This window comes from Acanthaster planci, linkage group LG14 (genome assembly GCF_054643075.1).
Source record: "Acanthaster planci isolate LZ-2023a linkage group LG14, COTS_SCS, whole genome shotgun sequence".
Taxonomy (NCBI): Eukaryota; Metazoa; Echinodermata; class Asteroidea; order Valvatida; family Acanthasteridae; genus Acanthaster; species Acanthaster planci.
This window is the reverse complement of record NC_141790.1, coordinates 5,542,304-5,569,213: the sequence shown is the minus strand read 5'-3', so window position 1 is coordinate 5,569,213 and position 26,910 is coordinate 5,542,304. Positions and strand designations below refer to the sequence as shown.

At 42.4% G+C, this 26,910-nt stretch overlaps 2 protein-coding genes across 2 annotated transcripts in view; one reads left to right on the top strand and one right to left on the bottom strand.

Annotated features, from left to right (window-relative positions):
• The window catches only part of lipt2 (lipoyl(octanoyl) transferase 2), a 447,804-nt gene that overhangs the window by 106,817 nt on the left and 314,077 nt on the right, over nt 1–26,910 (top strand). The window lies entirely within an intron of this gene.
• The window catches only part of cog6 (component of oligomeric golgi complex 6), a 204,723-nt gene continuing 201,590 nt past the window's right edge, over nt 23,778–26,910 (bottom strand). The window contains 1 exon segment of the mRNA XM_022242307.2: nt 23,778–25,293. Coding sequence (XP_022097999.2) covers nt 25,146–25,293 — 148 coding nt within the window. The 3' untranslated portion in view covers nt 23,778–25,145.

The following is a 26,910-nucleotide window of genomic DNA, read 5'->3' as shown; positions in this document are numbered from 1 at the left end:
GCACGTCACTGTTTATTACATCGAGTGCAAATGTTTGACAGTGCAAGCGTGCCCATGATGGAGACAACCGTGAAATTCGAGTATGGTTTTCAATCCATTCGACTGGTAGTAGCTGTCAATCTTATAGGGACCAATGTGTTTCTCACCGCCGTTGGCTGCATGCTGAATGTGGTGGCCAGTCTCATGGGCCATCCATTTGAGTCATTTGAGAGCCTTGACGGATTGACGATGGTTAGAGGGATATTCCAGAGGATGGATGATAGCGATGGTATCTGGAGCCAAGTACTTGGTTACGTTCACGAGATTACAAGCACACGTAACTGTAATACAATGTCGAAACGGTCTATACCGAGAGTCGTGTTTATAAAGAGAGATCTAAAGCTGAGACAGCACGTCAGAACGGCAATATTTGAACACTTTCTTGATGACAGATGTGCGCATGATTTATTTTCCCTGCCGTTACCGAAGCAGATGTAGCACTAATTATTTCCAAACCTACCTTATTAGTTTGAATAATGAAAGTCAGATCATGTAATTTTGCCAATCTACTTCCATTCTGTAAAGGTTTGGTCTCAACATCTACCACATCTGTCTTTAACTGCTGTCTATCCTGCCAGTGTATTGTGGCGGGACAACTGACACCTCTTGTGGCGGACCAGCAGACTGGCCTGATCGGAAGATGGAATTGACCTTGCCTGACCCCACAAATATATTTATTAACCTTGCGCAAGGATGAGCGGCTACCCTGACACCATTAAGGGGGTATCAGCTAACAAACGGCGGACTAAGCCTAGGAGCAGTTCGTTTGGTGGAAATTTACCACCACTTAGGACAGACAGATAAATACTGGTATCAGAGCAAGGAAATACAGGGAAACCTTAATAAACCTCACAATGACACATGATTTCCAAGGACAATCACTCAGTTCAATAGGTTTATTACAAATATAAATCAACGGGGCATATCAAACACAAGGTTTATTTATACAATACACCTCACAAGGCAATTCAATAAGCCTCAGGTGGTAAACCTAATCACATGGCAACCAGATCCTTACCCTTTTAGAAGTATGGCGGACACAGTAGGAGGGCGCAAGTTTGAAATGGTAAATTTGGAGCAAACACAAAAGATTTTACCCCAACCAAACAGCGCCCTCCTATTGTGTCTGCCATACCTCTAAAAGGCTAATTGCCGACGTTACACACTACTGGCAAGCAGTGATAATCTACGTGGAGTGTTAATCAAACAAGGGATAAAACCCTCACTACCCACGGTCCATTAATCCAAGGGATAATAACCCTTACAGGAACCAGAGTGCTCCCAGTAACCCTGAAGGCATGCCAGTTCAAAGATACCCGGATCGCAACCCAGCCATCACCCCACCTACGGTGTTCACAGATGGCAAACAATCCAAAACGAATCACTGTACCACTAGCTCTCAGCCAAGGGCTTACACCTTACGCTCTAGACTGTTTCCACTTTAACCAAGACCCAGTGAACGGTTCACTACTACATACACTATTCCACCTACCGGTCGACACGATGCAGCGCTCTCCAGTGCAGCGTCCCACGCTACCTCACAGTCGGCGCAATGTAATGCTCACAACGTTCGGCGGCGATCCTGTCACTCTGCGACCCAGCAGCGAAACTAACAATGCGCGCCCTAAGTACGCCGCAAGCGCCCAGACCTAGTGCTCTACGCACCGCTGAGTGGTCAACGCATGCATTCATAATTAATTAATTAGACTGGCATCCATGCCTTTTTTCCCTACATGTTGGTAATCATTTAGACTATGTACAATAATAGTTACAAACTTAATGCAGTAATTTCCTTTGTACGAAAGCCCATTAGTGCCACGGCAAGTACATGTATGTTTTCATAATTCGTTAATAAGGATTATTAATTCGTTATTACGGATTTCTCAGGCGTTCCTGCAAGTATGGCACGACAAGAGCGTGAGTGCTTCATTCGATGCTACTTCTTGGTCTAGCTTACGAGGAAATTCTTAATATTCTCCTAATTGATCAAAGCGTATTAATAAGTAAGCGAACACTCTGTCGAAAATTGGGAAATCTTTGTCTGATCTGTAGAAATAAAAATCAAAATGTGATAGATGTTGCCTGTTTTCTACAAGAACAGTTGCAATAGTCCGCAGGCTTACCGATGGATGCACCTGAAGTGCATGGCTTGAACACCGATAAAGAAACCATGCGCCTGTTACTTGAAATTTTAGATCCAAATGGAGTCGAAACGAGGGCAAGGAAGAGATTACAAAGACGACTATATCCAGTTCGTGGTCCAAATTATATGTGGCATGTTGACTCTTACGGTAATTGCAAACCTTAGGGAATATGCAGTAATGGATCTAGGCCTAATGATGGTTTCTCGAGGCGTGTTTTGTGGCTCGAAGCATATACATTGAGCAGTAACCCTGCTCTTTGCGGGATATTACGTGAACGCAGTACGCTCTACCATGGGATGCCCAAGAATCATAAGAGCTGATCTTGGAACTAAAAACACTCACATCCGACCGATGCAGCATTTTCTTAGAAGGGATCATGATTATTCATTTGCTAAAGACAAGAGTTTCATGCAGGGAAAAAGTCAAAAATAACCAAAGGATTGAGTTTTAGTGGGACATGCTTAGAAAACACTTCACTCAATTTTGAATAGCCTTCTTCTGCCAACTGAAAGAAGAAGGCTATTTCAGTGGAGATCTTGTAGACAAATCTCTGCTGGAGCTTTGCTTTCTGAATATAATCCAGGTGAGTTCCACATGAACTAGTCTTGGAAAGTATGATTTTTGCACAGTATTCAGGCTGGTGTATCTTCATACACCAATGATATAATAATACACCAATAATCAATGAAATGTTATTAAAAGACTTTTATTTAAATTTCAAAAACTTTAGGGAGAACTGGACACTTTTGTAAAGGAGTGTAATGCCCATCATATAGCCCCCTTAAGAAATTGCCATAGCCCATTTGGACGCCCCATGCTAATGCATACTATACCACAGCTCCATCATGGAGCAAATAACTTCCTGGTAGAGGTGCCTCAAGATGAAATTGACGTATGCAGCAGTGAGTGCATCTACAAACGTCGATGCCCTTGCAATGAATCTGTGTTCGAGCTTTGTACAATCCTGATAGAGGAGCGTTGTGTCTGTGCCTGTTACTGTTCAAGAGGGAATGAATTTGTACAAAAGCCTCAGAAGAATGATTCTTGATGAGATAGACCACCATACAGTGTTATGTTTCCGTCTTATATACTGGCATATACCAGTAAACCAGTAATACCAGTAAACATACTTTACCAAACATACCTTGGTTATGTTCTTGCAGCAAATATTTAGTTGATGGACATGTGATTTCAATTTTTAAAAGCCTTATGATTGGTAGACAGTACATTTACTTGGAAAGTAGGATTCTAATTCAATGGGGTAACTGAAACAATAGACACAAAAAGCAAGTGAGATGTCAAGTAAATTTTCTTTATTGTTCCAACAGTTCTGCAAGTATTTTGGGGATTCTACAAAAATAAAAGTTTGGCAATTTTCCCTTCAATCCTTAACGCGACGAGTAACTAGTATATAGATTATAAACTCTAATTTACTGGATATTGTATATGATGGAAAATGGGCAAGATTTGAACAAATATATGCCTCAACTTTACCGATTAGTATGCAAAAGTCTTGAAAAATTCTTGAAGAACTGTAAAAAATTGTTATTGTGAAACGTGTACAAAATGTTAATAAAAATTATCCAACCCGCAGGTCTTCTCGTCCCCTATGCTGAGGCTTTCCGAGCATTCGGTCCCCGCAACAGAGCTTCAGCGAAGGTGGCCCCATCTCAGAGGTCTTCCACTTGCCGATTGAAAAGATGTTCACCCTCTTATGTTAATTGGCAGTGGCAGAGCAGACCTTATTGTCCCAATCGAGAGCCACTTTGGCCTAGAGGGAGCGCCAGTCGCTGTTAGAACCAAATTAGGTTGGGCAGTGCAGGGCCCGGTGCTCACCCACCGATGTAGAGGGGAGGTGAATCACCTGCAAGGGCTTACTAGCCGTGAAGCCGACGAGGTTTTGCATGAAAGCGTCTGCAGGATGTGGCAGAATGATGTACAGATGTAAAATGAGCGGAAACAGGTCACCTGGTCCAAACAAGATCAAAGAGCAATAGATCTTTTGGAATCTAAGTCAACGTATGTGGAGGTTAACGGTGTGCGACGAGTGGCAACACCACTCTTGTGGAGGTGTGAGGAAGATACACTTTCCAGTCCAGCTTTCTCAGTTTTGCCAGCACTGCGAAGAAATGAACAGCGCCTCAAGAGGAGCCCCGATCTTGCCGAAGTCAATGACAAGAAGGTACGAGAATTGAGAGAAGCCCGACTTGTTAGTACTGCAGGTACTGAGAGAAAGGTGAACTCCATCCAGCGCCACTGGTATATCCCATATCACGTTGTTAAGCAGAATAGCAAACACTTTGTGTTTATCTGCACTTTCAAATACCAGGGCGAATCCCTAAATGACCGTCTGCTATGTGGTCCCAGCCATGGATCCACTTTGGTTGGAGTACTGTTGAGGTTTCGTCGACACCCTGTTGCTGTCTCTGGAGACAGACAGGCAATGTTTCACTGTGTCCAAATCCGCGAAGAGGACCGTTCAGCACTTCGTTTCCTATGGAAGGGAGCTTTGGTCTGAGGCCGAACCAACTGAGTTTGAGTGGAACGTGTTGCCCTTTGGGACAACCTGCAGCCCTTGCTGCGCCACATACGCTCTCCAGAAGCATGTGAACGATAACGCTGAAGATCCTGATGTAGTCAGAATTGTACTTGAAGCCTTGTACGTCGATAATGTCTGGACGGAAAACCGACCGCCAAAGAGGCGAAGGTGTTGGTGGAGATGTTAGTCCATTCTCTGGGGATTGGGGGGTTCCCAGTAGTTAAGTGGGTCAGCAATGTCCGTCTGTAGTTAGTGAACTCCCACTTGAAACTCGCTCCACCAATGCAGACTGTTGGATTAACCTGAATGGCAGTTCCCCTGAGGAAGCTGCCCTAGGTCCCAGATGGAACTTTCAGGATGATACATTAAACTACCAGATAGTTTTCAGAGACAACCCGATTCCGACCAGAGGAACCATACTCAGCAATGTTATGCAGTGCGCAGGCAAGGACCCTCTTGGTTACCTAATGCCTTATGCTGTCAGGAGTAAGATGTTGCTGCAAGAGCTATGGGAACAGCCTCTGAATTGGGATGACGAGATTTCCGATGTAGGGGAAGAAGGGCTGCGAGCAAAACACCTCCAATGGCGAGAGGAGCTTGCAGACCTACCCAGGATTATCTTTCCCCAGTGCTACATCCCAAATCACTTCATGCCTGGTCATGCCAAATGTGAACTGCATGTGTTCACCGATGCCTCGGAGAAGGCCTGCGGTGCCGTGGCCTATTTAAGAGCCACAGTTTCCCCCTCTGATATCAGTGTGAGGTTTGTGATGTCTCGTTCAAGGCTTGATCCAAAGCTTGTCCTAACCATGCCCCGCCTAGAACTCCAAGCAGCCGTGAGTGGAGCTGAGTTAACAGACTTGTTGTGGATGAGATGAAAATTACTTCTTGGAGTGATAGTACAACAGTGTTGTCGTGGATCAAGTCTGAATCCTGTCGATACGTTGGAGTCTGCATTGCTGAAATCCAGAGACTTACTGACCACATACTTTGGAGATATGTCGATTCAGGAAACAATCCAGCTGACTATCTTACTAGAGGTCTAATGCTTGATCAGTTAGGCAAGAGCAGCCGTTAGCATTGCCCGCCGTTCCTGCCCCTTCCAAGGGAGCAATGGCCAGTCTTGCCAGACCAGAGTAAACGAGAAGAGGTGGAAGCGGACCTCAAACATCAAGGGTTTGCTGCACATACTGTCGCCTTTGCGGAGCCGCAGACGAATGTCGACTTCACTAAACATGCCTCCTGGGAAGACATAGTTGAAGGTTATGCTGCTGCCGTTTCTGAGTCTAAGAGAAACCCAAAGCCCGACTTTCTTACCGCAGTTGATCGTTTGAAAACGGAGGAACTCCTATACCGACGAGTGCAAGCTGACAGCTTTCCAGAAGATGTTGTGGCACTTCGTGCCAACAAGGATGTGTCCTGGAAGAGTCGTCTTGCCAGCCTTGCCCCAGAATTAGATACCTAATGCCAAGTTATCGGGTGGAAAGAAGGCTCCGTCAATCCCAATCGATGGATGAGACAATGAAGCACCTGTTTGTCTGGGATCCCAAGCACCCCTTCTCCCAAGCACCCCTACTCGCCTTCTTATTCAGGAGGCAGACAGTCGTCTTGGACATTGTGGAACTGGAACAGTTCTAGCTGATCTCTGCCGCCGATTTTGGGTGTTGCGAAGCCGCCAGGCTATTCGCAGCTTGCAGAGTCGCTGCTCGGGCTGCCTGAGAAAAAGAGGGCGTCCGTCGGTGCCCAAGATGGCAGATCTTCCAGTGGCTCGTCTTAGGATCGGAAAGTCTGCATTTTACTCCACTGGTGTAGACTGTTTTGGAAAACGTCACGAACAGCATTGGGGAATTATATGGAATTATATGGAAATGTCTCACCACACGGGCTGTCTATCTTAACCTTTTAGAGTCCCTTGACTCTGACGCTTTCCTCCTTTCTTTCAGTTGTTTCTGCTCCAGAGGAGGAACCCCTCATGAGATCCTTTGCGATAACGGCACAAACTTCAAGGGAGGCCAGACCGAAATGACAAACGCCTTTGACGCTATGACTCCCAGCATCCAAGAGAAGCTCGCTAAGCATCGGGTGCACTTCAAGTTTAATCCCCCCCCCACTGCATCTCACTTTGGTGGCACGTGGGAGAGGGAGGTAAGATCTGTGAAGTCGGCACTCTATGTGATCAGATAGTTTCCCCCTCAGTCTTGCACACCAGCCTCACCGAAGTCCAGGCACTTCTGAACTCGGAGCTGCTGAGCTATATCTCCTCCGACATGGCAGACCCAGATTCGATTACACCCTTTATGTTGCTCATGGGGTGGCTAGACCATGCACCTCCTAAGTTGGTATATCCAGATAAGGATGTACTCAGTCGCCGCCGTTGGAGGCAGTGCCAGGCCTTAATACAGTCCTACTTACCTGCCATGCAGGCGCAACAGAAGTGGAAGGGTGAGGCAGATAATCTGAAGGCTGGTGATGCTGTCCTCATGGTTGACCCTCGGCAGTTGCGTGCCTCGTGGCCAGTGGCACGGGTCATTGAGGCTCTGCCGGGGATAGATAGCCGGGTCAGAACTGTCAAGCTGCAGACTAGTGGTCGAGAATATATTTGGCCAGTTGCCCGTCTCATCCTTTTGCCGGCAGAACCAGATGCTGACTTCTTAGATGATCCAAACCCCTAACGGGTTCAACTGACTTAACGACCCTTATGCTTTATACTATCCATCCTGTAAACCTATTTCTAAACTTTGCCCTTTGCCAAAGCTGTGGCACACTTTTTACTTGTTGTTGAAGTACTCTTTATAAACAAGGAACTTTTCTGGTGTTTTTGTAAACTACTGCTCGCAGTAAAGGGGCGGCTGTGTTGCGAAAAGTTTAGCTTAGATGCGGAGGCCGCCACCGCGCGATGACAACAAAAAGCCTGCGAGCCACTGTCACGCCGCTCACACACGGAGCGTAAAACTCATACCGGAACTAATGGCCGGATAAAGGACGGTAGGGAATCTGTTTCACTACTTTTTATTAATATCTGGGTTAAAGGAGTAATTTATATAATTAGATAACTGATCCTTATAAAGAGTGATTAATATTTAGACACCAAATTCCATTCCAAAATCTCAGAATCCTTAACTGTCGTTGCCATTCCTCAATAATCATCGTATAGGATTATCTTTCCTAAATACGTGTACTTGTTTTGTATCATGTTTTCTATCAGAACGGGCTTCCCATGCATGAACCTAGATGGAGATTATCTATGCAGAGATAATAAATATAACCAAGACTGAGTACCATGCTCAATGTCTCCACCGGACATTCCTTTGGTAGTCCCACACCGCGTCAATCCAGAACACATACCCTCATTTTATTTTGAGAAACTATTTACAGTAAAACTGCTCATTATATGAAACTTGTACAACTCAGATCATCAATAATTTTTGGATGCAACAAAAGAAAAAAATAAGTGTAACTTTCAATGGTACAATAAAATTCAGTCTTCGATAGCTTTTGGGGTTAAAACCAAAGGGAAAAAAGTACCTGAAAGAGCCGATCTTATAGCTAGGATTTTGAATATTATTGCTGTATATGTGGCCAACTTGTCATTAAATATTAGATGGCCCACCCTCACTTGATGTTTTCTTGTTGAGCGTTGTGGTGGTCACGAACAAGACTCCAGATGCCCGATCTTGCATCATAGGCCAACATAATAGAGGGCGCTGACAAATCCAGCACAGCAAATCACCGCCATTGACTCCACTGGTCAGTGCATGGTGCACGATCAAAACTATGCTACCTGTAACTGTCACATATAAATTTCTCCATGTCTGAACGCTCAAAATATACACCATGCAGACTTTTGCAGTTGTTCATCCACCATTTGTTTATTCAACAAACTTCAAATAATGTCATCTAGCGATCTCGCGCCTCATACCATCATTGTGAATGAGCGAGTAACTGAGGCTCGCTATATGAAAGGAAAAAATAGAATAAATAGCCTTAAACACAATGCACAATGATGCCTTACATGAAGTTCATGTACAACGCACATAACGCAAGTAAACACTTGCATGCAATCCAAACCTACGTTTTTTAAACGCCCCTGAAATAATGCTTACCCCCCACAAGACCCAACTGTAGAATAACTATTCATAATATAATTACCGACACTTGTGGAGTCAGGGATATGAAATTTCACGATACAGAATGTTAACGACTCCTTCTGAGTTTTCTTTTTTCATGGCGCCCAACGTCCGTGCAAGGTGCTCCCCCTTATCCAAAGTAAACAAGCGAGGGCGCAATTAAACAAATAATAATGTTACTGCACGACGCTACATACCGGCCCCTATGATTACACATCAGGGTGATCATACCTTAACCTTAAACATCGGAGTGGATAACCATTTATTCAATAACATAAGTGCAAACTTAGAACAACTACATAACGATTGAACACTGATTCGTCTTATCTCCTAAAGCCTGATCACATCTGAAAGGTAACTTCTGGCAAACCCTGTTGGATGTTAATACATAACTTGAAACAACTCAAAAAATAGGCTCACAATTTACTACTGGTAATGCATCTTGGTTCAAGCTACTGCGTAGCTAATGCAAAAACTAATCACTGTCGCTCATTTCCAACAGACATAGCTTCACAATGGGTCTTCTGTAGATCCTTGCTCCAACCTTGACATCAACCTGCCTGACACTAGTCCTAAAGGCCATCGACCTCGAGGGGCACTATCATCAGCCACCAGGACTAGATCATCTACCGTTAGGTTTCGCTAAGGCAGGTTCCACTTCTGCCTTGTCTGCAACAATGGCAAGTATTCTCGACGCCACCTCTTCCAGAACTGACTCGCCAAATACTGTGTCTGACGCCATCTACGTCTTCCATATGAATCCTTCTGAATAAACTCACCAGGAGACTCTGAGGGTGCACCCTTCAGAAGCAACAAATGATTTGGAGTTAAGGGCTCCTGATCTTTCGGGTCCAGGCTCAGACTGGTAAGCGGCCTGGCATTCAGTATAGCTTCACCTCAGCCATCAAGGCCAACAGCATCTCGTCAGAAACAATCTGTTCCTGCAGAAGACTCCTCAAGATTTTCCAAACAGACCTGACCATGCGCTCCCACGCACCTCCAAAGTGACTTGCTGTCGGGGATTAAACTCCCAGTCAATGCCCTTCTCGTGAAGTGCACTACACATCTTGTTCTGATTCATTGCCGCAAGGCAAAGTTTGTTCCGTTGTCACTCAATATCTTCTCTGGCCTCCCACGCCTCGAAATGAATCTTCGAAGAGCGTTGATAAACGAGTCTGTGTCGAGGCTATGAGCAATCTCTATCTGGACAACCCGTACAACCCTAAAACAAACACCCATAAGGCTTCACATGACTACGACCCTGCTTGACATACAGAGGCCCGAAGTAGTCGACACCCACAAAAGTGAAAGGTGGTCTCTCTGGGGTAATACTCGGACAGAAGGCAGCTCACCCATGACCTGCTGGCCACGCCTCGCATTTCTCCTCTTACAATGGAAACATTTCCCAATGACTCGACGGACTGTGGCACCACCCTTTAGGATCCAGTATCTATCACAAAGCGATGACCAAGTCATTCCAACTCCTGAATGTCCCACCAACAAATGATGATGCACTATCAACAAGGCAGTGACATGATGGTCACTTGGGAGAATCACTGGATGAGCGACACGTTCCTCCAACGGAGCATTTTTGAATCCGCCTCCAACACGCAGAACTCCGTTCCTGATCATTTGGTTCACCCTACGAAGAGAACTACGCCCTTCAGTATTGTATTTCTCAACATGTTGGGATTCTTGACAAGATGCTCTCAAGCTCTTGAAGGTCTCAAGGAATGTTCGATGCTGAGCAACACGAACTCGAACAACACGAAGTCATCAACCACATCTCTATGCTCTACAAAGAGAACCTGACACGGCTTCTTCACCTCCGGGTCGTCACTGGTCACCTCATCAATGTCTTGAATCTTCCCAGACACTAACACTGGTAGAGTTGGCCAATAATTCTCTCCCTTCCAGAGAAACCCAGGCCCTGTCACCCATCGGTGACCCTCAGTCAACTCTTTCGCCTTCAAGCCCCTTGAACCATCATCAGCCGGGTTTGATGCGGAATTGACATAATGCTACTGGGACACCTCTGATGCAGACTGAATCTTAGACATGCGGTTGGCAACAAACGTGTGGAACCGCTTACTCTCGTTGACTGACTCGTGAATCTCCATTCTCCATTCGTAAAAGCGTCTTTTAACGTAATAGACGGCAGCGATTACCACTGTTTAGATTCTCAGCATTTTCATTCGTGTAAAGATTGCGGTCATGCTACAGATTGTGTCAAATGTTCAGATTGCCAAGATTGCCAAAATTGCCAAGAATGCGATAGTTGTTGGGATTATTTTGACTGTAGCAATTGTATCGAATGCTTCAATTGCTCTGGTTGCATTTATTCAATCAATTGTATAGGCCTGAGTAACGATGGTTTATTAATACTCATAGGCGACCAAGATAATGGGCATTATGAAGACTGAAATTAATTACACCAAATGACCGCGTATCTAAAGTAGAAACAAAATTAGACACCGACTTGAAAAAATTAGGCCTAATGGTCGACGAAACTGAAGAAGTAAACTTAAACGAAGAAGAATCTGAAGATGAATATGAACCTGAAGAAGATCCACACGATTTACACATGACAAACGGCAAATACGCAGGAACCACTTTTATGGACTTTCGTTGGGTTAAACGACCGAAAGGATCTTGCCTTATACGGTAGATTGGATTTTGCAGTCAGATGCGGTCACTCTGGCTTGGTGGGATTTTTTTCCTAAAAAGTCCAATTTGACGGACGTTGGAATTACAAAGGTAAACGAACCGATTCGAGCTTATGTCTACAGGTTACTGGGTGCGCAAGCTCAAGCAAAGACTAGCGTTTTAGCCCCTGGCACCGGATTAGACGCACAAAGACAGTTTATTACGATTGTAGAATCTCTAATCAATTCAAAGCCCGACCTCGAACAATCGGTAACCAATTTCAAGACTCGTTACAATACGCGAAAACGCCTCTAAATTTCGTAGTTGCACCGGGGTTATACATTGATTAACGTATCGGTACGTTTGAAGGATACAATAACAATTTACAAATCGCGACTAATGACATGCAGACCGGTTACGTACCGAGTTTAAATTCTGGTGGAGTTTCAGGGGTCGCAGATTTTGACAATGAAGTGGAAGAAGAACCAGAAAAAGAACCAACAATTTTACCAAAACCAAAGGTCAGGCCAATTTTAACAAAGAAACCGTTAGACATACAAAACGAAGAAAAACTGTCTTTAACTTTAGGATTCATTGCCGTCGGTGGTCTCGGTTTTATGCTTTATAAAATTGCCCGAGATTTTTTAACCTACTTACATCCTCGGCACATAAGTTAAAACCAAAACGCCCGCAACTACAAACAAAGTCCATACGTGCTCACTGATCCAACCCACCGCTTTACTCGCCACGTTGAATAACCAGCTTAAAACGCTTCCGGTGAATCCCGGCAAAGCGCCTAAAGCAGACAAACCGAGTTTCTTCAATACGTTTGCCAAATTTTGCAATTGTCTTTTAATCTAATCGTCAAATCCACCTTCTGCCATTTTACTTACTTAACATTTACGTTAAAATAAACCTTTTTTAACTTTAACTAAAAAACAAATTTGATTTAACTTTAACTTTAAAATGAACTATTTAAACTTACTGGGTAATCTTGCAGGCAATACACCCTGCGCTACTAAGCAAGCCTGGGTAGTTAACGCACCACTGGCTACGGCGAACATCTTTGCTACGTCTTCAATACTTACTCGATCCAAATCTGGGGGCTCAATTCTCAATAGCCTTTTGCCTAGCATGGCATATCCCGTGGAAATGGCTGAAACTACTGCACCGTTTATGTTGATGTTTGCGTTACTCATTCTTATTATAAAATAATTTTAAACTGACCCACTTTGAAAATTATTCCATGTCTAAAATCTCGGGTGCGTTTGTTTGAACTTTTGGCGGCGTTTGGGCTTTTTGAACCTATTCTTTTGGTTGACAGGGCTTGTTTTTAAAGTAAAACGCAAGTAAAATTCCACCAATTGTTAAACCACCTAATATTAAATATTGGTTATCGATGCACGCTGCGTATATTTTACTGTTAATCGGTTCACTCGTTGCCATTTTTGCGAGCTGTTGTTTAATCTTTTTGTTATGTTCCGCAAGTCGTTTACCTTGTTCGATGCGTTTTGGGTTCTTAGTTTTAGTCACTGTCCTTGCTGGACTCGGTGCTGGTGTTGGCGTTACTTCTTCCGTTGACTTCTTTTAATATAAGAGAACTTTTGTTGAACTCTAAGTGCTTAGTCGTGATTAAAGTTGCTACCAGGGGCGACAGGTAGACACCGTACTTGTAACAAGGTTCACTTAAAATGTCCCATTGTCTGACTAATGATAGGGTCGTCGTTTAAGTCTTTAAGTTAATGCCTCTTCAGATGTCAAATTGACGTTGAAGCCCAAAAGATCTATAGGGGTATATGCCTAATACACGTGCGTATAAGCTTAAAATTTGCCAAAGCGAACTTCGTACAGATTAAACAGTTTTCCTGCTCTGCCAGGGTTAAAGATTCGATGTCGTTAATGGTAAATTCTTTGCCTAGGTATTTTTCAAATTCGCCTGAGTCTACAACTGAACAGGGCCTATCTTTGACGTTTACCCTAGATTCTGTGGATTCGTTTTTTGTGTCGCCGATGATGCTTATAATGTCGTCCGTTTTAATATATATGTTTTAAATTTGTTGAACGTTAATTTAAGTCGTACGTATTTGTAGGTGTAATAAGTTAAATTAACTGCGATAACTGGTTCGATAACTACTTGAATTAATTGTAACAGCTTATATTTAATTATAACTAAACTTAAAAATGCTACAGTTTAGCTTATGCAGCCCAACTGTAGCAAAGGGTAAGTAATTAATAATTAACTAATCTGCAAAGCAAACTTATTTGACCTTTTTCTGTTATTACAACTTAGGCAGCAGAGTACGCAGTTGGACTTGATGTGACCAATTTTGTTTAACCGCTCTATAGTACCTAGGTCAGATTTGTACTCTATAATTTGTACCTTTATTTTGCAATCATCGTAAAAGCAATGATCATAATCCTCGATTGACTTGCGGCAAAAATCTGTGTGTATAAAATGATCGGGATCCCATAAGCCACGCTTCTTATCCTTTTGACGGCAGTGATAGAGCCATTCGCAAATCATGACTTTAATGGAATCGCTACAAATTCTACATGTGCTTCTTAATCTATTATGTTGACAAATTCCCACGCCGTCACATTTTATACATCGGCATCTTCTTCTCCCGTGTTCGCATCTATTTTTATTTTGACTCGCTGTAATTTTATCACAACACTCGTTACAATTCAAATTAACCTCGCCGTTTGACTTGATTCGAAAATCGGAAATTACATTCAATTTCTTACAGCGACTACACATTTTGTTATTCATCTTTCTACTTTTATATAATTTCTGAAAATAAATCTCCTTTTTATTTGAGCACATAATGCACAGGCAGCCGGGTTTTTACAATCAATTTACTAAATTTAAAATTACGTAAATCCTATTTCAGTCGATCGCGTTCGTCATACGGCACCACATCATTTTCATCGAGCATTTGATCAAAAGACGATTTATCTTTACAATAGAAAATTGCTACCCACGCTGTATTGCTTCTGTAGTCTTTTAAAACAGCAGTTCAAGCTTTGGAGCATCAGTTATTCTCCCTTTTCTTTTATGCCCATGTCGAACATAATGGTTGGTTGTGTCGATATTATGAAATTGATCTCGCACAGTGATTATTCAACTGAATTTCATGGTGTTTTAAAAAATGTGACTTCAAGATTATACCTGAAAGAGCTGATTTTATAGCTAGGATTTCGAATATTATTGTGGTATATATGGCTGTCACAAGTATTCCTAAAAAGTCTTGGTAATCATACCTTTGAACCAATACTCTGAAAAGAACAACTCAGAGAAAATATAGGACCAAACACGATCAAATATAGTTCAACACATTTAATATGTTAATCCCCCTTTAAATACCACTAATTACACAGTTCATCTTAAACACATTCAAAGCAAACCTCGAGGAGAACATATCAAAATTAAAAGATACTGATGGGCACTTGTGGTCTTTGGTCCGGATCGCGGTTTGAGGCGGGTCCTGCTGTCGTCCCCGGGGCTAGGTGTCATCCTGGCACGGCACATCAGTGGGGGAACGTCTACCCGTCAACCAAGACCCCAGTCCAAGATAAAAAGCCCTATTTGTAATACAAAATCCATTTTGATTAACTAAATCCATTACAATGAACTACTTTCAAACAATTTCTGACCAATCACTTTCACTACATTTCCAATGTTTCGGATTATCGCTTGAATAATTTACCACAGTGTTTGTTTCATAAAAATCTCCTAAAACATTACAACGTTTTGTTCGCTTTTAATCAAACAAAATGAACATAATTCATTTCATCATGGACCCATGAACTACTACGTTCTTTCCAATAATACATTAACAACACTTCACAGAATTTTGTTGCAGTTTTTAAAACAAAATAAAATACTTACAGGCTATATCAGGTAACCTGGCATGGCTGTCAAGTTTGAAGATGTGGGCGACGAGGTGACAAGACTTCTAGACTGCTGGCATTTTCGCTCGCATCTTGGTGCCCTCAAGCTCCCCAATACAATGCAGTATTTGCGAAAACGAACCCAATCCCCGACCAAACGCATCGGGGGTGAACGGGTTAGACGGGCCTCTAATGCCCCAACGCAGTGCTAGCAGTCAATCTCGTCACCAAGTGCCAAGCCGACGCCCTTCCCAGGTTTTTTATACGGAAGCGCTATGCATTGTCCCAAATTCCTTAAAACCGTACCAACTAAACTAGAATGGTCGCGGCCAATAAACAGTCTTTTCTTATTGTCTAACGACCATTGACTACTGACCAGAGTCCAGTCCATACTTTTCAACCATTCACTAACTACTTGATATAAAGTCGCACGGACTGGCCTCGACATTTCGTCCGCCAGTGAATACCTTTAACCATTAAGTTCAATTGAATCACAACATTCTAGAATTTAGCACAATTTTAAGTTAACAAAACACGGCACATTTCTATAATAAAACAAAATCTCTAAATGAAATCAAACTGTGACAGTGGCCAACGTTTCATTAAATATTAGATGGCTCGCTCTGACTTGATGTTTTCCTGTTGAGCCTTGTGGTGGTCACGAACAAGACTCCAGATGACCGATCTTGCATCATAGGCCAACAATAGAGGGCGCTGACAAATCCGGCACAGCAAATCACCGCCATTGACGCCATTGATCACTGCACGGTGCACCATAAAAACCATGCTAACGGTGATGTGAATGATCCTACCGGGTGAAGTGGAGGCACAGCACCTTGGTCGTCAACTGAACTGGACCAGTACCTCACTTCAACAGAACAAAATTTTGCGATTGCGGTGAACTGTATTTCTTTTATCAATTTTTCATATTGTGGCGAAACAGGGTAGCTGCGCAGACTTGTGTTCAGTCTGGGTCGTTAATAATTCAGGTCCGTCTAATTCGTGCATTGAACATGCGCGCGGCAACTAATCAGAGGCGCGCATTACCTTAAGTCTGGGCGCTGGCTGCGTGGGTTGCCGGGACTTCTCAAGATGGCAGCGTGCTAACCAGAGCTCTGTGGAGTTGTTTTTTGAGTTTCGAGTGTAAATCTGACATACGACCGCTGGTGGTTGGGGATCTACCTCAAGTGTACCTGGTGCGATCAGTTAGTGTGGTACTTGTTCTCAGTTGCCGGAGCTGCCGATTATATCAGATCTCTTTGAAGATTGGGGAATCGTTAGACAGTCTCGTTTATTTAAGAAGTGGTAGATTATAAGGTTAGGGAACCCGTGTGAACCAGTTAATTGGGGAATTAGCGGAGCTTAGACTAGGACTGTGTGCCGTTGTTCCATGCTTGTTGGCATAGCGACGGTTGCAGTCCTGGTCTGGGAGCTTGCTTTCCTCGTTGAGGTTTTCTGGGTGCAGGTTTCCGTTAGAGTCTGGTGAGGACTATTATAATCACCTTCTTAATCAACTTACCTGTGTTATTTCATAATAACTTGAAGTGGGTGAGGGTTATTTAAGCAACCTTAAACCTTGTTGTAGTTTGGGAACTGTGTTGCTTCGAAAGGCAGTAGAGATTATTGTTGTATAAGTCTACCCTGTTGCTTGTGTGGTCAAGACTTATCAGATATAAGCCATCGGTAGATTATTTATTTAGACTTAAGGGTTACCCTGATCACTGTGAGGGTTACCTGGTTATTGTGAGGGTTACCCTGATCGCTGTGAGGTTTACCCTGATCACCGTGAGAGTTATTTTGATGTAGGTTAAGGATAAGGCTGATTAATCACTATCGTGGTGCAGTTGACCACGTAGGACTACCTCCCCGTGAGGATAATTTTGTATATAGTTAATTGCTGTTGTATATAACGGATAACTGGGCACTGACATTGAATAAACCAATCAAATAATTGCCTTAGAAATCACTGGTCACCGTGAGATTTAGTCAGTCCTGTATCACTTGTATTGACATTAATCGTAATCTTTATTGACATAGGGATCAATTACCTAATCACAGAGCGGTGGTAAACTTCCACCAAACGAACAGCCCCTAAGGCATAGTCCACCGTTCGTTAACTGATATCCCCCCTTGCGTTTGGATAATCGCTCATTCTTGCGTAAGGTTAAATAAATATATTTGTGGGGTTAGGCCAGGTCAATTCTATCTCCGATCAGGCCAGTCTGCCGGTCCGCCACAAAAAGGTGTCAGTTGTCCCGTCACAATATATTACAATTAGATAATTGTGGTTTTAAGTGATTTATGAGATCCCTGGTATTTTCAGATTGAATCTGATCGGCAAGTTGGCTAGAGAATCGGGAACTTGATTTTAAACTTCAGATATTGTAGCACATTTGTCTGAGTAGTTTTACCCATTGTTCAGTGTAGTCGACACTAATATAGATTGAGAATGATGCTCTGAAGTGTAGTCGACAATGTAGATGAGAATGATGCCCTGAAGTTTAGTTGAGGTTTACGGGTTGAAGATTTTGAAGCTACATGTAGTTCACTATAGTCACGAATCATTGAGATTATTTGTTATCAGAGCTTATTTCCATAATATTTTAAAGATAACAGGCTGTGCATTTTACCACTGGGTTTCCTATGTTAATCAGTGGTACATTCTCTTGGGGACTCGACCTCAGGAAAAGATAGTTAATCGGGATTAATTGGAAGTGGTACTTAAATTTCTCTTTTAATTGTGTATGTAGAACACTTGTCCTTAGATAATAAATTGGAATTAATTGGAAGCGATAATTAAATTTTCTTTTGTGTTCATAAAACAGTTGTAATCACTGGATTATTTACAGTGTGGTCTTTCTTTCCAGTTCCAGCTTCAATCCAATTAGCTTAGCTGTGACACATCACTGGCCATGAATCTACTGCAAAATATATGGACTATATTGAATAAAACCTGAATCTGCCCATGTGGCACATTACGGGGAACAAAACGATTGAGTGACAAAAAGTTTGGATAATGGAGCTCTTCTGGGGCCGTAAATTGCCACTCGCGAGTAACGCCACCCACAGAAGAACTAGCCTTGCCCCCAAACGCCAAAGTTACAGTAAGGACAAAATTGCATTCGGAAACCTCTCCTGGCATTCCCCCAGATAATATAACCAGCGTCTGCCGGAACGCCAAGAAGTTGAGCTGCACTGAATCATTGGTCCCAATGTGTACGACGATGATGCGCGCTTCCCTGATGTTGTCCAATAATTGTGGTAATTCGTGTATGCGTGCTCCACTCCTTCCCCGCCATTGAACAGGAAATTGACACCTAAGTTATTGGCTGCCCATCGATCCAGCGAGTCTCCGACAATCCAGGCACACTCTCACATGTATGGGACCTGACTTAAAACCAAATTACATGGACACAGCTTGAATGCTCAACACGCACCGAAGTTTACCGGTGAAAAGGGGAGGAGGTAGGTGGCCAGTGCATGCGAACGCCATCGACCCACGCGCTGTATATCGGCGAAAGGACCTCCCGTTTCAAAGGCCGTTGAAGCCGCCCCCGAACGGAATGAGTGGGATCAATAGTGCGCATTGGTAATACCGCAGCCTACTAACACCATTTGCAACACCGTATTAAATTGATCATATGATATAAGATATGGGGCGGAGAGAACCCCCCCCCCGCTTTTGTGTTGGTGATTGTTTGATCGGAATATCAGGAATTCTTTACAGACTTCTAGGGAGGATGTGTTTAGGTGACAATAGTCTAGAGGGATTGGACATGTGGGGGGGGACCCATCGGCCCCATATCGTGCACGGTATCAAATTGATAGCGTGTAAGGGACTGGCTGTCTATTTGACAAAAAAGTGGACCAAGCGTTCGTGGGCGACACTGTAGGTACGTGTGGAGCGCTTGAACCGGACAAAGAGAAGCATCGGTCCATCTGCCCACATGGACAAGCTGCGGGGGGCAATGCTGGTTTGTTTTTGTCTGACGCAAGGAGAGGATAAGGCCTACTCCCTCTCCGCCCTGCAAGAAGCTTAGATCTGAAATGTGAAAAGCCGAGTCCTGCACATTAGACCGAGAATGCGCTGCAAACTCACTAACCCTTAAGAAACCGAAGAACGCCAGCAGCATAGGAATAGCCCTTCGGATCACTCACCCCTGACCTTTCCGTTGAGTATAATAAATTTTACCTGCAATGCGGTAAAATGTGTTATAAAATCAACTCGCAACACCCATCAAACATGGAAACTGAAAAGTGCAACAATTCCAACAAAGAAAACCTGCTGTCGGAGTTTAAATTAATTTTGGCAAAACCCTTCTAAAGTCCAAAACTTACAGGCATTGGCTTCCTCAGAACCGCAATAATAACTTACGAAATTCAAATGTCGGACGAATCGGTATAAAAGTAGTTGTATTCCAGCCCTGGTCGACAGGCTCGACCAATCCAGATAATGCTTTTCCCACTTATTTTTAGTTAAATATATTTCCAGTTAATGTGTTCTTATTCCTAGTTAACGTTAATTCCCACTTATATTTAGCATTATTAAGGTGCTCGGTGTATGTGTACCCTCACCGTCTTAAGTGCTCCGTAATTGTCTTAGTAATTTGACCAGTTACATTTCTTTTTCGGGGGGAGTTGGTTTATCTCATCTTCTGAGTCCTGTTCTTCGGATTTAGTCTTACATAAGATATGCGTAGTTTTGTCTTTGTAAATCCACCTTTTTAAAATTAAATTACATTTTTTTTACTATGTCTCGTTTAATTGTAATTAGTTTATTACCATATAGTATGGTCTTCCTTTTTTAACTTCACTAACTTGTTAGTATGTTCAGGCCCTTTTTGGCCTAGTTGTTGTGTTGGCGGGGTTAGTTTTTAATCTATATTATAATATAATTTGAATATTTTAATTTTCCCGAATGCAATCTCTCGTTTGTCGAAATGTACAAAATAAAAACGAACCTGAACAAACCGATTTATTACGGCGTTTGCATCTTGGATTTATCTAAACCGTTGATGTATGACTTTTATTACAATACGTTGAAACAGTTGAAACTCAGTGTCTTCTGGTTCCACTTGAAGCTCTTCTTGCACAAAAGAACGCTTGGGACCGCCGAGCAAGTAATACAGCGTTGAACCCGTTTTATTGCCGTTGACTCGTTTAAATTGACTCGTGCGCTTTTGAATTTAATACACGTCCACGCTCCAAATGGGATCAGTCGCTCTCTTGACAGTGCCACCTTCCTGTTCACCCGGATAATAAAAATATCGGGCGACAGCGTCTGGAGGCAACTCTGTCCACTCGCTTTTCTGAGGAGCTGCTGGAGCTTGTTTTCACTTGATCGCGTTTCACGGCTTCCGCAGGAACTGCGTCTATCAACCGGGCTTTTCTTCATTAAGTGGTTTACGGCTTGGGGCAGATGCTCCACCCATTCTACGTTTCCCTCACCGACGTTCAATATTTCCTGCGCGTACTGATGTCCAAAATGTCGTTCGGCCAATGTTTTGTTCAACCGTTCTGCGATCCCCTGCGATCGATGGACACCGGTTCACTTACTTGTAGCTGAACGCCCTTTTTAACAAACTTTTTTTAAAACTCGCCTTTAAATTCCGATCATCAGTCTACATTTAACTGTTTTAGGCCAAGTCAACGGAGACCTTTTATAAATTTGTTTATGGCATCGGTTACTTGGTAGGCCGTTTTGCTTGTCAAAGGTTTTGCCTCCTTGTATCTTGAGGCCACGTCCACTACCGCCAGCGCGTATTTGTACGTTTGTTGTTTTACACGATCCCAAGGCAAATACAACACGTCCATTTGATGCGTGTCGCTAGGTTCGACAGTCTTTTGCAAAGTCATCGGCCTGGGTACGTATTTAGGTATAACTGCCACACGGCCTGTTTTTTAACCACCCTCTCACCGCGCTTTTGTCTGCACCCGTCTTTTTGTGCAAGTGATCAACAGCGCTTTCGCCTTTCCAATAGCCTTGCGGACTATAAAACAATCTAGAAAATTCTTTGCCCATTTTAGAATTAAAACGTTTAAAAATCAAGTTAAGCAAACCGTTTTGTAAAAAAAACGACCAAGGCAGTTCCTCCGAGAACCCACACGAGCTCTCTAATGCGTTGGTCCTCCGAAGGCACGTAAAAATCCGACAACACGGGTTCAGGTGGCAACGTCTGCAACACGTTTTTCCCCGTCAATTCTGAATAAACACGCAAGGCTTCATCTACGTTGGTAAACTCGCGTTGACTCACGAGTTCTTGCCTCATGCATTTTTTAAAAAAAAAATCCAACAGATGAAAGGGATTTTCTTCCCAGGTCTGTTTGGCTTGTCTCTTTCGTTTTTCATCTACGCGTTTTTGAGACAGACTACTAAACAGAAAGTTGTATTCCGTGAACGCCAACGCGTTTACTATAGCTCCTCCTACCATCATTAAAGCACTCGCCATTTTATTTTATAAACGCTCTAATTTAAAAATGAGCCAAGAACTTCCGTTAGAGATCCAGGACGTACTGGCGGAGATGCGAGCCGAAACGTTCCACAAAAAAGATCAATTGACTAAATACGAAGACATGTTTTTTGCCCCCGGTGTGTCGTTGATTGCGTTTTATCGTTCATATTTGGAATTTTAAAACAAACCGTATAATATAAAACCGTCTATAATAAAACGAATAGACAATGGCAAGCCAATATACAAAGAAATTAAATCCAAGCCGTTGTTTGAAAACGCCTCGAGCCGTCAAAGGCGATCGGCGCGAGGTGACGATTACACATAAACCCAGTATTATCGCTGCCACTAGCACGCTCACCGTCAAGTTCCAAGCGCTAGGCGTAGATGACATCATTGTGCAGGGTACGGCTGAACTCGCTTTCAAGTTGGAGCTGGACGGCACCATGTATAACAACGTCGCACGTAACTTGGTCAGCGAACTAAACGTCAGTCTACAAGGCAACGAAATCGTGAGTTACAGAGATGCAGACGTCTTTCACAAGTTTAAAGACAACTGGTTGCCCTCGACGAAGACTGAAAACATGGCTTATTTTGGTCTAGAAAGGGAAAAAAATAGCCAAGCTGCACCTGGGCGCAGGTGACGCCAACGAAGCGAGTAACGACGGTAAAGCCAAAGCGATCGCCAACGCTTTCAAGAACAGGTACGCCATTCCCTTAGATGTTAAAGGGACAGATACCGCCGCAGAGTACGCACATGAGTACGTCAGTGTCGGACCTGACGCTCGAATACGAAGTCGTGACCAACCGCGACTTGGCTCAATCTTTACGAGCCAAACACAAGGGCACCGTGTACTACCTGTTTGACTGGATTCACTCGTGGAAAAAAACAAGCGGTCAACAAGTCGGATACCTTGTGGAATACTAACATCGATCAAACGATTAAAAGCTTGAAAGGCATTTTTATCTTGTTCAAATACCCAGCTGTTAAAAACCATCAAACATTTTACAATGCTCGAGTTAAGAAAACTAGCGTAACAGTCGAAGGTAAACTCAATCAACTATATTCGCAAGGGTTGTTAGAATACCAACGAAATCTCCAGGTTTTTCGGTGAATTGGATACCGAATCGGGTCGAGTGGTTGTAAAGGACTTAAACTTGACGGGTGTGGAAATGGCCGACTACCTGAAAGATAAATACGGTCTGCGGCTAGATTCCAGAAGCTCCGATAACTCGGCACACGGACCTGGTCCACCACTAGGAGGCGGAGGCAGGGCTACTCTTGATGTGTGTGTTTTTAATTATGGATGCGCAATAGAGGATGGTAATTTTAAGAGTCTGGTGTATTAAATCCTGTTTAAGATAAAATGAGCATGTATAAAAACCCGCACAGTGCTCTCATAGTGAGAAAGACGGGGTCTGGAATAACAAAGTGGGTGTTGGACCTTTTGGAAAGTAAATATTGGTTTGTATTTGAAGCCATTGTGATCATCTGCCCCACGCTATTTAAAAAATAAAACGTATTTAGAAAGACTTGATTTTAACCGATAAGAACGTGTATTTGTGTGATTAAGACAAGGAAAATTTGAGCTAAACGAAACGCTGGACCTATATCGTACTCGTTATAATTTAATAATTTGTTTAAAAATGCTGGAACTAGGCTAACGCATTTTTTAATTCGTTGTAAATTAAAAGTTAGCAAATGCTACGATACGTTTACCTAGTTATTCAGTTAATTATTGCCCCTATATTTATCATTTGTCTGTGTTTTTCAGCTGGGGGGTCGGGACTGAGTTGAAATTGTAGACTTTTCTGCACTCAAACCACCAGCTCCAATGAAGGCCCAGTGGGGCCGAAAATTCAGCACCGGAGCAAACTGGTGAGCATTTTTTTCTTACTTTGCTCCGACATTGCCCCTAAAATAAATATTCAAACTTATCGATTTGGGTAATGTGCGAGCTTCAGCAACCAGCTTGGACCCGACTTGTTTATTCACATGGCATTTCGCTTAAGATTAAAATTCACAACCCTCATGGTAAATTCACACTTTACAGTCCAACTAAATGAAAAATTCTAAATCGCCATCAACAATTGCTTCTGGTGCTCGCCAGACAAGAAAACACGCACACCCACACAAAGGAAAGTGAAAATCACGCATCTATTCAGGACAAATCAAGCACCAACACCTTATTCAAAATTCCAGCCCCGACCACTGAACTATACACTCGTTAAAATATCAATGATAAATTCGATGTACTCCAATTCGTTCTGGTACTCAAACGGATACATATCGATTTTTCCTCAATTACCCAATGAAAATTTCTTACATTAATGTTTTTTAGATACTGTGATAAAAGAGGATATTTTAAAATTACTCTTTCGTCTTGCAATCTGATAACCTAACTTTCCCCAGAAAACTTGCAGCTTTTACACATGCTACTACCCATGTGAACTTGAGCATTCTACTTACTTTTTATATTTTGTAATTCATCACAAAACTAGTTTTGATTGGAGTTTCAAACCAAGCGTTGTTCTTGAATCTCTTGGTTTCATACTATGTCTCAGACCTCAAGATCTTGATTTTGGTCTTGGATATTGTGATCATGCTTACAACTCAAACATTTTCACATTTATTAAGAGTGACATTCAAATGATAAAATATTTTCATGCAAATGCTTTCCAATCTGTATGCTTATGCCAAGACATTGTCAAAATTGTAACATTAACAAACATTCAAACAGTGAATCTGTTGGATAAATGTTACTCTTCTGGTTACTTCATTCATTAAAGAACCCAGTAATGATAAATGGGATACGATGAACATTTTCAGATGATCATTCAGCATATATATAAGTATTTTATTGCCAAATGCATTTGGTAACACTTCAAAAAAGCCGTGAAGATGCATTTTTATACATACATATATGTTTATGTTTTTACTTTTTCATTAACACATAATATTCATAAAGCTACTTTTGTTGAATTTGTACTCTGTAATTAACCTTACATATATCCTAAATACTTGCATATATCCCAGTTATCTTAAAGTTATGTATCTCAAATGTGCTTAAATTCGCATAACTTCCAACATATTCATGAATGGGTTCAATAGTGTTGAAACTGGCAGAATCATTTCTTTAGGAAAATTTATTGATTTCATTACAAATCTGAACCAAGGGATAATTGCTCATCAAGCCTGTTTCGTTTGAAATCCAAACTCACCTTTGCACATACATGTACATAATTTCTTTAAATACAGCTTCAGTAGCTGTATCAATTCTGGCAAAAACAGGTTTCAAACTTAAGGTTGTTAAAGAAGCAATACTCTGACCTGTTCCGGTGTTCTTACAACAATATTCTTTGGATCCACATAACCATTTGCAGCGTTGTTGATACAGTCAAATAAAAACTGATATGCTCCGCAAACCAGCTCAGTGCCTCTTCTTACAATCTCCTCTCTGAAGGAAGAATATAAAATTAAAAGCTAATAGGTGCCCTTTATTCCTGTCCACTGTGCACATGAGTTGAAATTTGGCATCTCACAGAAAGCTGCATTTTTTTATTTGTACCCTGAAATCTTGCAATGCATTTTGTGGTTGCTGGTTAAGTTTTAAACTGATGTTTTTATGATGTTGTGGTGACTATCTGGGATTTGTGGTGTTCATTTTCATGTAAAGTTAAACTGAATGGACTGGAAAAACTCTGTGTGCTTTCCATTTGCTTGGCTGGTAGGAGTCCCATATAACTGGCTCTATGTTTATGGATCACCACAATTAATACCGGCATTGCACTACAGTGCAATGTTGTGTGCTGGAGCTGTTGAAAAAGGCAGTGTTTTTTACCAGGTCAAAGAAAACTGTGGTCCCATTTTATACAAACTACCATATATGTCTGTTGTTTAAATGAGCCACGTCTGCTAAGCTGGTTGCCTATATGTAAATAAAGAGGAACAACTTGTTTGAACCTTTCCAATAAAGTCACAGTGGAGGACACAACATGGAAATGGGACTCTTGGCAAAGCAAAACGATACACTAATGTCTATGAACAAGCAAGAAGTAGTTGTCCTGGTCCTTTTGGGTGTATCAGTTGCTTTATGCAGGTGGGGGGTATATGTATATTTCCTCCCCAGTTTTCGTGAGAAAAATGAGGCAGAACATGACAACTTTTTGGCTTTCTCAACAACCAGAATGTATTAAAAAAGGAAAACATTAAAAAGCCATAATCCTTTTTCAATGTGAGGTGCTTCAAAAGTGTAATTTCTCCCCAACAATAATGTTGATCGTGTCTGCTATAGAGAATACCTACCCAATCATATATATGCAAGTTTCCAAAGGGCCTTTTTGCCATTCGCTAAAAACGATCAACTCTAATGCGCACTCTCCCACCACAATGCATTGCAGCGCCGTTGCCATGTTCTTCCTTTTTTGTTGAAAGTGTTTGAGAATGTGAGCCAGAATGGGAAGAGTAGGTGGGCATGGAATGTTTGGTAGATTTTCTCTAGTGGACTCGTCCTACGTTACTGTAGGGGAGGACTCCACTGTGTTTTCAACCTACTGAACAGTTCTATATATGCAGAGCAGCTCGGATCCTAGGTAGGGAGGGTTAGTGATTATGCACCAGATAACTTGTAAGTGAACGAGCGAGGATCAACAGAGGAGTGATCGTTAATGGTTGATGTATGTTGTGTGGTCAAATTCTGATGATCTTGCATGGACACTTGTCCGAAGGTGACAGATTGTTGGGCACTGCTTGGAGCTCTAAAATATTGATGAGGTTTTGCTGATTTCAACCATTCAAGATTCCTGATATTTGTTAGGGTGAGGAGAGGCTCCCCAACTGAGATGCATTGGTGATTGTGACCTCCGGTTCTGATCTGTAGGTAGTTGTTATGGGAACCAGGATGTCGATGGCATTGGGATGAAAGTGGGCTTAGTGGGCTCATGCAGAGCAGACACCACTGAACTACGTCTGTCATGCTGGATATTAGACCAATGAGGTGTTGCTAGGAGCGAGCCGATGCAGACCGGCAGGCCATGAACGGCATAATGCATACCTGGAGATTTACAATGCGATT